Source organism: Heterodontus francisci, chromosome 12 (genome assembly GCF_036365525.1).
Source record: "Heterodontus francisci isolate sHetFra1 chromosome 12, sHetFra1.hap1, whole genome shotgun sequence".
Classification (NCBI taxonomy): Eukaryota; Metazoa; Chordata; class Chondrichthyes; order Heterodontiformes; family Heterodontidae; genus Heterodontus; species Heterodontus francisci.
The window spans coordinates 36268565-36286180 of record NC_090382.1 but is presented as its reverse complement, the minus strand read 5'-3'; the positions used below and the strand labels follow the sequence as shown (position 1 = coordinate 36286180).

General features: G+C 45.2%; 1 protein-coding gene across 5 annotated transcripts in view; it reads right to left on the bottom strand.

Annotated features, from left to right (window-relative positions):
* Nucleotides 1-1951: 1951 nt before the first annotated feature.
* LOC137375819 (semaphorin-4B-like) overlaps nucleotides 1952-17616 on the bottom strand; it is an 88819-nt gene continuing 73154 nt past the window's right edge. For 2 of the 5 annotated variants that reach the window (XM_068043317.1, XM_068043315.1), the window contains exons 13-15: nucleotides 16075-16238; nucleotides 10586-10644; nucleotides 1952-3336 (exon numbers count right to left, since the gene is read on the bottom strand). In XM_068043317.1, the coding sequence (XP_067899418.1) occupies nucleotides 3014-3336; nucleotides 10586-10644; nucleotides 16075-16238 (546 nt within the window). In that variant the 3' untranslated portion in view covers nucleotides 1952-3013. Of the gene's footprint in view, nucleotides 3337-3441; nucleotides 3579-10585; nucleotides 10645-16074; nucleotides 16239-17616 lie in introns of all 5 variants that reach the window. The other 3 variants (XM_068043318.1, XR_010976065.1, XM_068043316.1) reach the window with 3 other exon arrangements.

The window sequence follows — 17616 nt, the reverse complement described above, 5'->3', positions numbered from 1 at the left end:
TGTAGAGTGCCTAATCGAAAGATCAGGTGCTACTCCTCGAGCTTGCGTTGACGTTCACTGGAACACTGGAGCAGGTCCATCCAAGGTGCCAAACACTCCTTCTAGGTGAAGCAGCGATTTACTTGTACTTCCTTCAATTTAGTATACTGTCGTCATTGCTCACAATGAGGTTGCCTCTATATTGCGGAGATCAAACGCAGTTTGGGTGACTGCTTTGCGGAACACCTCCGCTCATTCCGAAAGCATGACGCTGAGCTTCCGGTCGCTTGCTATTGCAACACACCCCCTTGCTGTCCTGCCAACATTTCTGTCTTTGGCCTGCTCCAGTGTTCCAGTGAACATCAACGCAAGCTCGAGGAGCACGATTTCCAGCATCTGCAGTATTTTGCTTTTATTTATAAATAACATTTGGAAATCACTGTAAATACACTAGGTGGAATTTAGTGTTGAGGAGGTGGCCCTGCCTAATGGCTGAAAAGTCAGGCGAGAGCCTGTCTCTGCCAGACCTGGAAGCCATGTTGCTATTTTGCGTGCCCCAGACCCTTAATTGGCTTCAGTAGGGACTCCCGCCCCTCTGAGGCAGGAAGTCCCACCTCCAAGGGCTGCTGACCAATCAACCAATCAGAGGACTGGCAACTCTTCAGTCCCAGCAGCGCCACTGGAAGCGGTGGCCACTGCTGGGACTGCACGCAGCAAGAAGAGAAACGAAAGACGTCGCCCTTTAAACAGGTAAGTGGGGGTCAGGCCTCGCCGGGGACATTCAGCTAGGCCCTAGCAAGGGAGTTGTTGCGGGTTGGAGAGCAGGGCAGGGGGATAGTTTTAGTGGGGGCAGCCCATCCTGCTAGGGGAGCTCTCCATGGGGCACAAGGTGCCAGCAGCGGGGGGAAGAGGCCCTTAAGTGGCAATTAATTGGCCACTTAAGGGCTTCAATTGGCCTGGGGCAGACGGACTGTCTGCCACCTCCCCCGCTGCTGGTAAAATAGCAGTGGGGATGGGTAGGCCACGAGCATGGCACCCCCCTGTCTCCCACACGATTTTACGCTCTCCCCCACTTCCTAGCCCGCTCCAGGCCGGGGGGGGGGTGGCGGGGGGTGGGTGGGGAAAGTTAAATTACGGCCATTGTTTTGCACTAAGTATTGTTCATTTACCTGTTCTACGTTAAATAAAATAGCCTGCTGGTTTAGAGATTGATTTTTGATCTGAAGACGTGGAGAATCACGTGGCAGGATGTGTTACGTTTCAATAAGTTGGAGCACAGTGAGAAGGGTTCTCTGTTTGATTCCTATTGTTTACCTAGATCCTGGGCAAATTGTAGGGGACAATGAAGTCGTCTTATGGGAGTAGGTGACAGTAATGAAATGGTGCATTAATTTCTCCTTCCAAAAAGAAATGGATAAATATCTGGTTAGTAATGGAATAAAAGTGACCCCCCCTTCCCCCACCCACAACTGCAACCTATGAATGAAGTAAATTTACTCTCTATCACATATAATCTCTTTTTTTAACCTTTCTTCCAATTACTTGACCCGCTGTAACTTTTCCATCAATGTTCCATCTCGCCTTATGAAAAAATGCTGCTCCTATACTCATCATCCAAGTGCAGGTAGGTTTGGCAGCTCCAGGGGAGTTGTTCTGATAGAAGGTCACAGACCAGAAGCGTTAACTCTTTTTCCCCTCCACAGATGCTGCCAGACCTGCTGAGTATTTCCAGCATTTTCTGTTTTTATTTCAGATTTCCAGCATCCACAGACTTTTGCTTTTGTATGAGTTGTAAGTACGTAACCACTTTATAAGAGTGCAAAAGCCAAAACCCTCTGTTTAATTTTGGAGTGGTTTTGATTGGTAAAGTGCACAGTAAATATCTAAATATAATTCTAAGTAGTTGCCACATATCTCAAGTTTCATATTTAATGTATGGCAAAGAACTTAAAACAATTTAATCAAACACACAAAAAATTAAAATGGAACTACTGTTGGCCCCAGGGACGTCGAACAAAAAGCCCATTTCCAGTTTCTTTCCAATTCTAAACAAACTTTAATCCTCAGAAGACAGGTAATCTTATATCCAATGGGGTATCAGCACAACAACCAACAACCTAAGAATATTTTAATGTAAAAAGAAAGCAATTCAGTTGTGTACAGATTGCCAGGAACATAAAAAAACTGATCAAAGATTTCCTTAAAGGGAAAGATAGCCTGTTTTTTCTTTATAAAAAGAACACATAAAAACAACAGAAAGTCACATTACATCAATATGCACATGACATCATTTGTAACTGAGACAGAGTTCTTCTTTCTCCCTCCTTAAATGGATTTACTTTTTGCTATGTTTTCTTTAAGACAGTACTCTTTGTAAACAGATTGGTCAAACTCATGCTTTTCACTTTTCGGGGGAATATTTCACTTTTGGGAACAGTGCACTGTCCAGACTCCAATTCCAGTGGCGCAGAGGTCCCTGTGATTTTGCAGCCTTGGCCTTATTTAAGTTCTACAACTGAACAATGTGAATACGTAAATAACACCAGTGTTTATGATTGAGGAATAGAATCCTTACCAGATTGAAGCCCGTAAACTGGGCTGGAGTTGCTGTCAGCAAGTTATGTCAGGGGTGTTTCAGGGTGGCAGTGGCCCAGATTATTTTCGTGAGCCCCAGAGAAGCAATCCGATTTACCTCATAGGTTTTCATATAAAAAGCAACCTATTGCCTGAAATAGGCCAGCCCCTTTGGACACCCAATGTTGGGCCTCTTTAAAAATGGAGCTGACAGCAATACCAATGCTAATGGGGTGGCACAGCTACTGACTCCATTTTGAGACTTTTACTGCCCCCATTAATGCAGGCAATGGCACTCAAAATCGACCCCCATCAACTTACCTGCAGCAGTATAATGCTGTACTCAAATGCCCTTCAGTCAGCCAAAAATAAGCTTTGTTATCAAGGCTGGCCAGTCACATATCCAGAGGTAAGGTGCTGTGCAGTTAATTGAAGAACCTTAACTATAGGCCACGTAAAATTAAGTCTTCCTTGAGTTCATAACAAAGTAGAGAATTATTGCGATGAATACAATAGGCAAAATCAACAGAATCAGCAGTATCCGTGATCGCCTGGATCGGAGACTATAGGAGGCCATGATTTGACTGATGCCATTTTCATGGCAGCAACAGTCATATTTACCAATTGCATTCCCTGTTACTAGTAGTCCTGTACTGTGGTAATCAAAGGTTATGTTCTTGTTAGGAGTCTTCCACTCACAGCGGGCTACTGAAGACGAGGGCTTGCAGTTGAGCAACACATCTGAATGATCATCGACAACCAGAATAACTTCTTCTGCAGCTTCTGAAATACAAGAAAATATATGACAAGATGTTTCAAGATAAAAATAAGTTTTGAATTGTTGAGCACAACATTAATTTTAAATTTATCTGAATTATCTTTGCTCACCAAAATCTGTTTCTTGAAGCTTAATCAGATTACCTGAAACCTAAAAGAACTAAAATCCACCTCGGTATAGATGAAGAACTAGTCAGTAGGACAGGAAAGAGCTGCAGCAGGGCCATGAACCAGTTCCACAGTGGTTACTAAAACAAATACATTCAAAAACAAATCCGTTTGGCTTTGAGATAATACCGAATTTAAATATGTAAATATTGCATCATTCAACTGCAGGACATGTGTTAAAAAAAGGCCCAAAAGAATCAACGTCCCAAATTTTTCTCTCTGTCCAAATCAGTCTCAATTTGAATCAATCAAGTGTGAAATTTGGTTTGACCCTCAGACTGAGGTGTGCTTGAACAGTGTTGATATTCGCCTTCACATAGTGCCTTGTTGGGGTCAACACAAATGTGCTCTGTCTGCATCTGTCAAGGTCTCTGGCTTCTTTAACAGAGCTCTCAGTTGGACATGACAGAACTTGATCTTGTTTATAGGCATTCACTTAAGGATCACTTTGAGAATTCTCTCCTTACCAACAGTCTCACTCTCCAGAGTAAAGAATTCACTCACCTACCCCCGAAAGAAAGCTGCATATTTCTGATGAATCCAACATTACTTGCCCTTTGCTGATGGTAGCAGCCATTTTTATGTGATAACAGATGAGGATTCTTTATGACTTATGTTTTCAGAAATCTCTGAATCACTCCCAATTATCAGTTGGGTGGGACACCCTAAACGATATTTTATTCAGGTTACAACTATTGCCAAAATACTCGCAGCCTGGTTGGCATCTGGTCCATGCAAATCTGCTCATCTCTTAGCTGACAACAGTCAACTGAATAAATTGAAATTTGTTGATTGTACTAGTGTTAAAAGGCTGGTAACCATTAATGTTGGAACTGCTCTTTTAATTCAACAGTTAGGCAATGTAGAGAACATATAGCAAATCTCCTAAATCAGTTGATGGTTCACCTGTTTGATCCATTCAGGGATATCACAAATGATTTTCTGGAATGGGATTATCCTGATTGAATATATTTATGATGTTGAATTAAATACAGTTTGTGTTACTGCTTCAAAACTAGAGTAAGACACGCGTGGTAGCTTGATAGCCTGTCATTATTGATGTAGATATAAATTTCCATATATGTTCTCTCCAATTTCTCTAGCGTATTTAGAATTGAAGATGTTAATCATCTGATACTACATATTGACCTTAGAGCTCAACGTTTTCTTTGTTTCTGGTACAATATCTGAGCAGAGGTAATCTTGTCTACTTGGTGATTAAAAGGGAGAATTGCTGGCAATAGGGCCTATGCTCTCTCTGTAGATACTTCAATGATATGTGGGAAATCTCCATAAATAACATTTATAAATACTAATGGGAGGAAATTTGCCTGATGGTATTCTATTGTGTCCTTTGTCATGCTTTGGGTTTTCTTTAATATTTCTAACCCTACGTTTAAAACCATATCTCATCAGAAAAAAATGTTGCAGTGTGTTCATAATTGTTCTCAGAATGATTCACTTGAGGAATTCTGACTTACATGCAGTTTCATGAAGGAAATGGTTACCATCTTGGCTACAGGTATTGAGGCTGCACAACTTGCACTGAAACAGTGTCTTTAATGTAGAACATCCCAAGGTGTTTCACAGAGGAGAAAAGGAGCAGGGGCTGAGCTTCTACCAAAGAGTGAGTAGAAGTGGCCAAGAGTATGATTAAAGAGATGTACTTTGAGAAGAGTCTCAAAGTTGGGCAATGACTGCAACTGAAGGTTGAGTGAAGAGGGGGTGCATAGGAAGCAGAGGATGTGGGAAGAGACACAAGGCTGTAGGATATTGCAGAGAGAAAATGAAGCAAGGTGTGGTGGAATTTATGGACAAAAACAAACATTTTAAATTCAGCATATTGGGGGATAAGTAGCCAATACAGAGTAGTGAAAATACAGATGATGAAAGACTGGTAGTTAGTTGGGATAGAAAATTAGCAGTTGAACTTTAGAAATTTGCAATTTATGGAAAGTAGAGATTGCGGAGTTAAGTCTCAAGTTGACAAAGGCATGGATAAAGATTTGGACTGCAGTGAGGGTAAAGTTGGAGACATAAGCGTTGAAATTAAGTGGTTCTCAGAAGTAAATAGAACACAGGGTCTAAACCTCAGCTCTGGTCAAACAGAATGCTGAGTTTGCATGCATTCAAGTCTAGCTTAAGTGAGCAGCCAAAGTGGGTTTGGAAGGAGAGGGAGTTTGAGTCGACAGCAAAACTTTTTCAGGGGCCAGAATAAATTGTGGCTTTCGTCTTTCCAAGCTTAACTGGGCAAAATTCTGAGTCATCCACAATATAAAAGTCAGACAAATAGGCCAGGATTTTATCTGGGTGACAGGAGGGGTTTTGCAGGGTGGGGTCGCAGAGGAGGGGTTTGTACGCAGGTCAGTAGCAAGGGCCAGGGAATGCTCTCAGAGAGCCCCTCCTTCCCGATGCTGGGTCCGTCGATTAGGCACTAAGTGCCTCTTAACGAGCACTTTTTCCCTGCCCCGGACTTAATTTGGGTGGAGGCGGAAAGGTGGCGGGGTTGCCCCGCCTAATGATATCCTCTCCCCGCCTCCAAAGTTGCTGCGGGGGAGAGCATAAACTTCCTCCCATAGTGTGAAATATACATCTCATTTTTGTCAGCATACATGTGGAAGTCAGTTTCATGCTTTTAGACACTGTCACTGTAGGGCAGTTAATGGATTAGGAGGATGGAATTAAAGATGAATCCTTTAAGAACTCTGAAGATGACCACATGGGAGCTAAAGGAAAAGCCACTGCAGGAGAAGATGACAAGGCGGGAGCTAAAGGAAAAGCCACGGCAGGAGATGAACTGACTGCATTGGTATGGGTAGGAGAAAAAACATGCAAGAGGTGGTCCATGGAGGAGAGGCAATGGAGGACAATAACATAATCAACCCAATGAATGCTGCAGAAGTCAAGAAGGTCATAGAGTGCCACAATTGCAGTCACGTAGCACATAGTTGGCGGCTCTGCCCAGGACAGTGGACCAAGGAAGTGAACACAAAAAGTGTTTGGTGTAGATTTGGGAAATACTTCCAGTGTCTATGCTGCAGATATGAAGTGATGTTACGTAATCTGATAGCAAAGGGTAATGCAATCTATCTCCAAAGAGTTAAGCATTCCTTGGAAATTGAGAAGCCTAAAGTCTTAACTCTGCAGAATACATACAGCTGGGTTGATTTACGGAAATGTGACTATAGCGTGACCAAGACTGGGAACTTAATATTCAAGGATATTCGACATTTAGGAAGGACAAGCAAAAAGGAAAAGGAGGTGGTGTTGCACTGATAATAAGAGATGGAATCAGTACATTAGTAAGGGAGGATCTCAGATCGGAAGAACAAAATCTGTTTGGGTGGAGCTAAGAAACAGCACGGGGCAGCAAACATTGGTAGGAGTTGTTTGTAGGCCACCAAACAGTAATGGTAGTGTGGGGCATGGTATGAATCAAGAGATTAAAGAAGCATGTAGCATGGGTAATACAGTATTCATGGGTGACTTCAATCTGCATATAGACTCGGTAAACCTAATCAGCCTAATGCTGTGGAGGACGAGTTTCTGGAGAGTGTTAGGGATGGTTTTCTAGAGCAGTATATTGAGGAACTGACTAGAGAACAAGCTATTTTAGATCTAGTATTATGTAATGAGAAAGGGCTAATTAATAATCTTGTTGTAAAAGAACCTTTAGGGATGAGTGACCATAATATGATAGAATTTTACATTATGTTTGAAAGTGAGCTAGTTCAATCTGAAGCCAGGGTGTTAAATTTGAACAAAGTAAATGATGAAGGTATGAGGGGCAAATTGGCTGAGGTGGATTGGGAAAATACATTAAAAGGTATGACAGTACATAGGCAATGGAGAGTCTTTAAAGAAAAATTACATAGTTTACAGCAACTATACATTCCTTCATGGCACAAAAACCCCCAAACGTAAAGGCAGTCAACCGTGGATAACAAAGGAGGTTAAGGATTGTATAAGATTAAAAGAAAAGGCCTATAAAGTTGCCAGAAATAGTGAGGATTGGGAGAATTTTAGAATGCATCAAAGGAGGTTGAAGAAACTGATAAAGAGAGAATAGAATATGAATGTAAGATAGCAAAAAACATAAAAAACTGACTGTAAAAGCTTTTATAGGTATGTAAAAAGGAAACATTCGGCTAAGACAAATATTGGTCCCTTACAGGCAGAGTCAAGAGAATTTATAATGGGGAACAGAGAAATGGCGGAGAAGCTAAATGATTACTTTCTGTCTGTCTTCACTGAAGAAGATACAAGAAATCTGACAGAATTAGAGATCCAAGGGATTAGGGAGAATGAGGAATTGAAGGAAATTAGTATTAGTAAGAAGGTTGTTGGAGAGCTTGTTAAGTCCCCAGGATCTGATATTCTATTCTGTTGAAAGAGTAGCTATGGAGATAGTGGATGCATTGGTGATCAACTTCCAAAATTCTATAGATTCTGGAATAGTACCTGCAGATTGGAAAGTCACAAATGTCACCCCACTATTTAAGAAGGGAGGGAGAGAGAAAACAGGGAATTAAAGACCTGTGAAAAACAGCAGAGGTCCTAGAGGAGTATATGTGTAGGGGGGGGGGTACTTAAAAAAGTAATTAGGAGAGCAAAGAGGGGGAATGAAAAAAAACACTGGTGGGCAAGATAAAGGAAAATCCCAACGCATGTTATAAGTATATTAAGGGCAAGATGATAACCAGGGAAAGAGTAGGGCCCATTGGGGACCAAAGTGGCAATCTGTGTGTGGAGCTGGAGGACGTAGGTAAAGTTTAAAATGATTACTTTTCATCTTTCATACTTTCATTGAGTGGCGCAGTGGTTAGCACTGCAGCCTCACAGCTCCAGCAACCCAGGTTTGGTTCTGGGTACTGCCTGTGCAGAGTTTCCGCCGGGTGCTCCGGTTTCCTCCCACAGCCAAAGACTTGCAGGTTGATAGGTAAATTGGTCATTGTAAATTGCCCCTAGTGTAGGTAGGTGGTAACAGAATGGTAGGGATGTAGTAGGGAATATGGGATTAATGTAGGATTAGTATAAATGGGTGATTGTTGGTCAGCACAGACTCGGTGGGCCGAAGGGCCTGTTTCAGTGCTGTATCTCTCTATGACTCAATCTCTTGGGTTCAATTGGAACTGGCATCAATGTGAAATTGTGCCTGAGATCTCAGACTTGGTAGGACAGTATCCAACTAACTACTCAATCGAGTTTCCTTAAAAGAGAACAAGATTATCTCATCTAACTTGGTTGAATTGGAACCCAGCTTGCAGAGAGAAAAAGACAGCAGTTGGATTTGCTGCACCACCTATTCCCCATCAACAAGACCATTATTCCCTCTTTTAGAGGGAATGAGAGGTGATTTCATTCAAACATACAAAATTCTTACAGAGCTCGACAGGGTTGATGCAGGAAAGATGTTTCCCCTGGCTGGAGAGTATAGAACCAGGGGACACAGTCTCAGAATAAGGGGCAGGCCATTGAGGACCGAGATGTGGAGGAATTTCTTCACTCAGAGGGTGGTGAATCTTTGGAATTCTCTATCCCAGAGGGCTGTGGAGACTCAGTTGTTGAGTATGTTCAAGACTGAGAGCGATAAATTTCTACATATTAAACATCAAGGGTTATGGGGATACTGCAGGAAAATTATGTTGAAGTAAAAGATCAGCCATGATCTCACTGAATGGTGGAGCAGACTTGAAAGGCTGATTGGTCTACTCCTGCTCCTATTTCTTATGTTCTTATTTGTTTGGGTTGCACAAAGGGGTATTTTTTCCTTTAACTATTTATCGTGTTCCTACATGCTACGGCTTCTGACACTATGGCCGGAATTTATCATTAAGGTGGTGGCCCCGCCCACTGGCTGAAAGTCAGGGGCGAGTCCGCCTCTGCCAAGTCCGGAAGTCACGCAGCAATCTTATGTGCCCAGGCCCTTAATGGGCCTCGGGCGGGACTTTAGCCTCCATGAGGCAGGACGTCCCATGTACAAGAGTTGCTGGCCAATCAGAGAGCTGACAGATCTTCAGTCCCAGCAGCACTGCTGGGAGTGGTGGCCACTGCACAGACTGCACCCGGTGAGAGGGGCCACAATTGCCTCGGAGCAGGTACGTTGGGATCGGGTTTGCCAGACACAATTGGCTAGTCCCCGGGGGGAGGTGGGGGGGTTGGGGGGAGGGTTGGAGATCACGACAGGAGGGATAGTTTTAGTGGGTGCTGCGAGGGGGACTCTCCGTAGAGCACAGGGTGCCCAATCAGGAAAGACCCCAACCCCCAGCCCGCCAGGAGGCTGCCAGGTATAACTGGGCAGCTTCCTAAGGTGCTGAACTGCCCATCAGCCGCTGGTAAAACAGCAGCGAGGATGTATAGGTGACAATTTTATGCCCCCTCCTCTCCCCCACCCCCCCCCCACCCCCGATCTCAGGGAGGAGGGGCTGCGTAAAATTCTCGCCTATGCATTTATAAAGGATGACAATTCCACAAATGCCAGCAATCTTGCTCAGTGATCCATTGTCAGAGGAGACACTATGGACAATAAGGGTGCTGCTAGTTTTTCCTCCTTTCCATGGGAATACAGTCCTCTGCTGTCACGTGAATCCATTAGTTGCATGACCAATGCCAGGTGGAACATGCACAGTGAGTGTACATGAGTTTGGACTTCAAAGGCAATTATTCTGGGCGGCACAGTGGTTAGCACCGCAGCCTCACAGCTCCAGGGACCCGGGTTCAATTCTGGGTACTGCCTGTGCGGAGTTTGCAAGTTCTCCCTGTGACCGCGTGGTTTTTCGCCGGGTGCTCCGGTTTCCTCCCACAGCCAAAGACTTGCAAGTGATAGGTAAATTGGCCATTGTAAATTGCCCCTAGCGTAGGTAGGTGATAGGGAATATGGGATTACTGTAGGGTTAGTATAAATGGGTGGTTGTTGGTCGGCACAGACTCGGTGGGCCGAAGGGCCTGTTTCAGTGCTATATCTCTAAATAAATAAATAAAATAAAGTGCTTTACTAGGGAGTTCAACCTCCAAAGCTTTGCTTTAAATAATTGACTAGCATGCTTGGTAACATGCACACAACCCAATTGGCAGACCAGTTCATTACCTGTTTGTGGTGGGCACAACACTGCAGCATTGCCTTTCTTAATATCTTGTAAGAAATCACTGCAAGAGAAAAGAAACATCCAGATTCAATCTAACAGAATAGAGCCCACCATCACCTATCCCCCAGGTGAGGAACCCAACCATTTCCACCACATTACAATCAGTGCTTCTCAAAAAAAAAGTCTCTGGAAAGTGATCTTAGAAAACTTAGCTAATTACTTTCCTTCTCCAGAGGATATTGATGTGATTAGATGTTGCATAAAGCATCTTCACCCTCCTCTGATGCACTTCATGGCCCTTTCCGCCAGCACACACACACACTTCCAGCTTCTCTTATAACTTATTCTTAATGGCGAACAATTCAGCTCACCCAATGATCATAAATTATAGACCAGCATCCTTAGGGGGAGAAAATGGCAGAAAAACTGGAAGTAATGCAGGAATTTACTGAGTGGAATGTGCATTAAATAACCAATAAAACATAACAAAGCATTTGCTCAGCATCATTTTAGCCACTAAATGTCATAACAGGTCAGTTCACCCAAAGAAGTATCATCCAACTGTGTATTCCACTGTACAAGATTGTATTTGCCTGACTAACCAAGCTCTCCCTCAATTCTGTTACTCAAATCCCTAAATTTCCTTTACCATCCTTAGCAGGTTTCCTTCAGTGCCCAAAACATCACTAACATTCAGATTTACTTAGATTTCCTTCTGTTCTTTGAATCTGGATTTTCTTTCCAAATAAGCCCCAATATTTTTTTTTATAAGAACATTCACTGTTACTTTTAAGCTGAAATTTGATTTTTTTGGGACAAAACAAAATGACTTAAATGTGTCTTGCAGTAAGTAGTTTTGGGATGAAGCACTGTCAAATGCAAATCACTAAAAACTAACAAGTGGCAAGAATTTGTTGGCATTATTGGCTCAAAAGCATCATTGGCTCAAAGGCATCATCACCCTCATTTACAAGCGGAAGGGGGAGATGGCAGAAATCAGAAATTGGCTGCCCATCTCACTGCTTAATGTTGACTACAAGATTCTGTCCAAAGTCATAGCCAGTCGAGTCAAGTCTGCTCTGGAGTTGGTGATTCACCCCGATCAGACCTGTACTGTACCCGGCAGGAAGATCTCTGATAGTCTCGCCCTACTCAGGGATACGATCGCCTATGTACGGGACAGGAGGGTGGACACCTGCCTCATCAGCCTGGACCAGGAGTAGGCTTTTGACAGGATATCACACACCTACATGATGGACGTGCTTTCCAAAATGGGGTTTGGGGAGGGAATCTGCAATTGGATCCAACTGCTCTACGCAAACATCAGTAGCGCAGTCTCAATCAACGGGTGGGAATCGGAAAGTTTCCCGATCAAACCTGGAGTCAGACAGGGCTGTCCTCTCTCCCCGGTCTTGTTTGTTTGCTGTATTGAACCCTTTGCTGAGTCTATTAGGAAGGATGCGAGCATAAGAGGGGTGACAATCCCAGGCAGCGGAGGCACTCAGGTTAAAACCTCCCTGCACATGGATGACGTCGCCGTCTTCTGCTCGGATCCGCTGTCCGTGCACAGACTGATGAGCATCTGCGACCAGTTCGAACTGGCCTCGGGAGCCAAAGTTAACCACGGCAAGAGCGAGGCCATGTTCTTTGGGAACTGGGCTGACCGATCCTTTGTCCCCTTCACCGTCAGGTCAGATTACCTGAAGGTGCTGGGGATATGGTTCGGAAGGGCCGGGGCGTGCACCAAAACCTGGGAGGAGCGAGTAGCCAAGGTACGACAAAAGTTGGGCATGTGGGGGCAGTGATCTCTCTCCATTGTGGGTGAGAACCTGGTCATCAGGTGCGAGGCGCTCACGTTGTTGCGGTACGTGGCGCAGGTCTGGCCCATACCCCACTCCTGCGCTGTGGCAGTCACCCGAGCCATTTTCCGCTTCATCTGGGGATCTAAAATGGACCGGGTCCGGAGGGACACGATGTTCAAATCTCTGGACAAGGGCGGGAAAAATGTACCCAACGTGGCCCTCATCCTGATGACCACCTTCGTGTGCGGCTGCATCAAGCTGTGTGTAGATCTCCAGTACGCAAACTCCAAGTGTCACTACGTGCTGAGGTTCTATCTGTCCCCGGTGTTGCGAAGGATGGGCCTGTTCACATTGCCGCGGAACGCTCCATGCAGTTGGGCTGTGCCGTACCACCTATCCTTCGTGGAGCAGTTTCTGCGGGAAAACACCTTTGACCACCGGTCCATCAGGCAGTGGTCTGCACGGAATGTCCTCAAGGCCCTACGGGAATAGGAGACGGGGGATCCTGTCGATGGTTCCCCGAGCAGACCGCCAAAGTCATTTGGTGGAATGCCTCATCACCAGAACTTTCAAACAAGCACCAAGATGTAGCTTGGCTGGTGGTGAGAAGGGCCCTCCCCGTCAGATCCTTCATGCACGCCTGAAGTCTCGCCCCCTCTGCACAATGCCCCCGCGGTGGCTGTGGTGGGGAAGAGACGGTTGCTCACCTCCTCCTGGAATGTGTCTTTGCAAAGCAGGTATGGAAAGAGATGCAGTGGTTTTTGTCGAGGTTCATCCCAAGCAGCTCTGTAACACAGGAGTCTGTGCTCTACGGGCTGTTCCCAGGGACGCACACCGAGACAAACATCAACTGCTGCTGGAGGACTATCAATTCGGTGAAAGACGCCCTTTGGTCTGCCCGAAACTTGCAGGTCTTCCAGCGCAAACAGTTGTCCACCACCGAATGTTGCAGACTGGCACATTCCAAGGTCCAGGACTACGTGCTGAGGGACGCACTAAAGCTTGGTGCAGCCGCAGCAAAGGCTCAATGGGGAAAGACCACAGTGTAAGGTCCCCCCACCAAGCTGAACTGAGGGGCTGGATCCATGGGAAACCCCTCGAACTGTATCGGGAAAATTTTGTGTGCTGCAAATGTAAAAATGTACATGGCATGACAATGAAATGGAAGGGTTGTGAGGCAACTCATAATTGTATAGAAGGAAACTGATCACCTTTGCACTGTTTGTATTTTTTGACTTGATGCTGTTTTAATCTTAGTTTAGTTTAGAGATACAGCACTGAAACAGGCCCTTCGGCCCACCGAGTCTGTGCCGACCATCAACCAATCTGTTTGGGAATGTAATTTTTACAGATTTTTATGAATAAAGTATATTTTGAAAATTAAAAAAAAAATTATTGGCTCAAAAAGATTTCTTTTAAAACTAACACAGTTTAATGAGTTGTTAGACTTGGAAAAAACAAAAGAGAGATTGACTCCTAAACATGGGTTGGTTGGGAGGAAGGTTCCCTCCCTGGTATACTGGCTGCAGGGAGTAAACTAGTTTACTGTTTTACTTGCAGCAGGAGCCACATTGAGTAAAGGGCAGAGACTGCAGATCTTCACATTCTTGAGGCATCTTCCCTTGGCCCTGGGAGCCCAGGAGCTGCCCCTTTATCCCAATGAATGTCTGCCGTCTTGTATTGTGTGCTGATGCTTTTTGGGCAAGTAGTGTTGGAGAAGTACTAGATGCTTCCTGAGAAGCATATCATAGAATCATACAGAGCAGGAGGCCATTCAGCCCATCATGTCTGTGCTGGCTCTTTGAAAGAGTTCCAACTAGATCCACTGCCACATTGCTTCCCCATAGCCTTGTAATTTTTTCCTTTCTAAGTATATATCCTATACCATTTTGAAAGTTACTGCTGAAGCTGCTTCCACCACTCTTCCAGGCAATATATCCAGAACATATCACAACGTTGAGTAAAAAAAGCTATTCCTCATCTCCCACCAGGCCTTTTTTTTTGTGCAATTAGGAGCCCAATTTAAAACATACTTTTGCTGTCGGAGTTTCCAAGGGTTTGGGATACTCGGCAGGAACCGTTCCCGAATCTATAGAATTTTGGAAGATGATCACTGATGCATCCACTATCTCCAAAGCTATCTCTTTCAACACTCTGGGATGCAGAATATCAGGTCCTGGGGACTTATCAACCTTCAGCCCCATTAATTTCTCCAATACAACCTTCTTACTAATACTAATTTCCTTCAATTCCTCATTCTCCCATGTCCCTTGACTTCTAATTCTGGGAGATTTCTTGTATCTTCCTCAGTGAAGACAGACACAAAAGGCTGGATTTTACGTTGGGCAAACAGGAGCTGGCCACCGACATATAAGTCGGCGAATCCGCTTCTGCCCAGCCCGGGGATCTGTCCCGCATTTTACGGGTCCCCGGGCTTTAATTGTCCTCAAGCGGGTGGAAGTCCTGTCACACTGAGCTGCTGGCCAATCATCGGGCCGGCAGCTCTTAGTCCCAGCAGCGCCACAGGGAGCGGTGGCCACTGCTGGGACTGCAGCCCAACTGTGGGCATGGAGCCGGGACTGAAGGTAAGTTGGGGTTTGCCTCGCCGTTGCAATCGGTCACGACCCAGCGAGGCAAAGATGGTTCGTTTTGGGGAAGGGATGCAGAAGTGACTCCAGCTGACGCTCGAGTTCCAAAACTCAGAGCTCAAGCTTCTGCAGCCAATGACACTTCCTGCAGATGTGTTTGTCTCAGGCATGTGATGCGTTCATGACTTGCACATACCACAGGATGTACATTCCACTTGGCCAAGCTGACCTGCCAATCCGTAACTTTAAAAACTATTTATTACAATTAGAAGTAGAATAACTTACCAGTTACTCACTAATGAACTTCTTCCCCTGTACTGAAGAGAGAGGCAGCTACCGAAGGCTGAAAACAGGTAGAAAAAGGAGCCCCTCCCTCACTGAATTCCCTCACACACCAACTCTCACTTTACAATCCGTGCACTCAAAGTAGCTCGCAGTGCCGACAAATTTATTTTCTCTCTTAATTTATAGATCCCCTCCTTCTTGAGCTCCCTCACTTACCAAACTCCCTTCTTCACACTCCAGCAACTGTCAGTGCAGACTATTAGATAGCACTTCTACATCCCCAGCCTTGCCAGGTCCTTTGGCCGTTTTTGACCTCACAATCACCTCCCCATACATATCAGGGCCATTGAATCTCTCTGAATAGTGACAGAATTACTGAACCTGCACTCACAGTGGCGCAGTGGTTAGCACTGCACCCTCACAGCTCCAGGGACCTGGGTTCGATTCCGGGTACTGCCTGTGTGGAGTTTGCAAGTTCTCCCTGTGTCTGTGTGGGTTTTCTCCGGGTGCTCCGGTTTCCTCCCACAAGCCAAAAGACTTGCAGGTTGGTAGGTAAATTGGCCGTTATAAATTGTCACTAGTATAGGTAGGTGGTAGGGAAATATAGGGACAGATGGGGATGTTTGGTAGGAATGTAGGATTAGTATAAATGGGTGGTTGATGGTCGGCACAGACTCGGTGGGCCGAAGGGCCTGTTTCAGTGCTGTATCTCTAATCTAATCTAATCACTTGGTCATGATTCACTTTTGTGCTTTAGTTTGTTTTCCCTTACATCCTGAGTGAGTGTGCATGATTGGCTGACACATTCATTCTTACCTGTTCAAAGTATGTTTCTCATATAATTTGCATCGAGATGCCAGCTTACTCCAGCCACAGTAGGGATCCCGGGCAAAGATACAGTCATAACAGGTCTTGTACTGGTCACAATCTGCCACCACAACCTGAATAACCTCACTGGGAGAACCGACATACAGAAACCCCTAGAGGAGGGATAAACAGAACACTGATAACGGTCTTAAAGCAACCTGTACTGAACCCCACCATCAACATTTATAACATTACAGTGACATCTTGGGCTGCTCGGGGTCTGGATCGGAGGCGGGCAGGCATGCAATTTGGCGCAACCTGGCCTCCGTGCCGGTTTACCATAACAATCCCAACCTCGAGCCATTTTGAATGAAGGCAGCTTCCTGGCGGGCAGACAATTATTGGCAATTACTGGGCCTATTAAGGCCCCGTTCCCGCGCCAATTGGAATTTCCACTTGGCAATGTGGGCAGCCCACGCCGGACTGATAACGGCCACCAGGAAACAACTGCGGCCACTGGCTGTCCCCTGGAGGGGCTGTCCCTTCAGGATCATGGTTGGTGGGACTGTGGATCACTGAGCGCTGGAGGGCCTCCCACTGGCCCTCCAGCGTTGGGAGTGGGCCACTATCCCTGGTTGGATGGCAAGCCCGCTCCTTGACCTTTAATTGGCTAAGGATTTGAAAATCTCAGTGGGAGTGCTTAAAGCATGTTATGTGGAGTTGGGACCCAGAACCAGCCCCATTTCCGGTTCCTGACTCCTGATTGAAAATCCAGCCCCCGCCTGGTCTTTTATTTTCAGTTCTTACCCCACTTGTAATGACGGTGATGACTTGCTGTGGTACAATTCCACAGCCAACCCAAATAGCTGTTCTTACTATGTGAACGTGATTTATAAGTTTCAGAGGCCTATTTACCAATAGAAGGGCATCCCAGCCAAGCTTGATCCTGCCCTCAAGCACTGTCCACTCGACAGTAATCAGCAGCAGAAATCCAGAATGATTTTTACTCTCCCGCCCACAGCTGCTGGAGCTGATTGCAGTGTCCTCCGATGGATTTTTATAATTCATTCTTGGAACATGGGTACCACTAGCAAAGACAGCATTTATTGCCCATCCCTAATTGCCCTTTAGAAGGTGGTGGTGGTCCTCCTTCTTGAATCGCTGCAGTGCATGTGGTGAAGGTACTCCCACAGTGCTGTTAGGTTGGAAGTTTCAGGATTTTGACCCAGCAACAACGAAAGAATGGCAATATATGCTCAAGTAGGGATGATGTGTGACTTGGATGGGAACCTAGAGGTGGTAGTGTTCCCATGCACCTGCTGCCCTTGTCCTTCTAGGCGGCAGAGGACACGGGTTTGGGAAGTGCTGTCTTAACCTACTTTGTCCTGAGGATGAAGGACGCCAAATATTATTCAACAAAAATTGAACTTATCCCAGTGAGGACTATAGCTTTAAATTCAAAATTTGGAAACTCCAATGTTTCTTTCCGATTCCGTTTTGTTGACAGGAAATTTTTAATATAAGGTATGTGAAATTTTCCAGTAATTACAG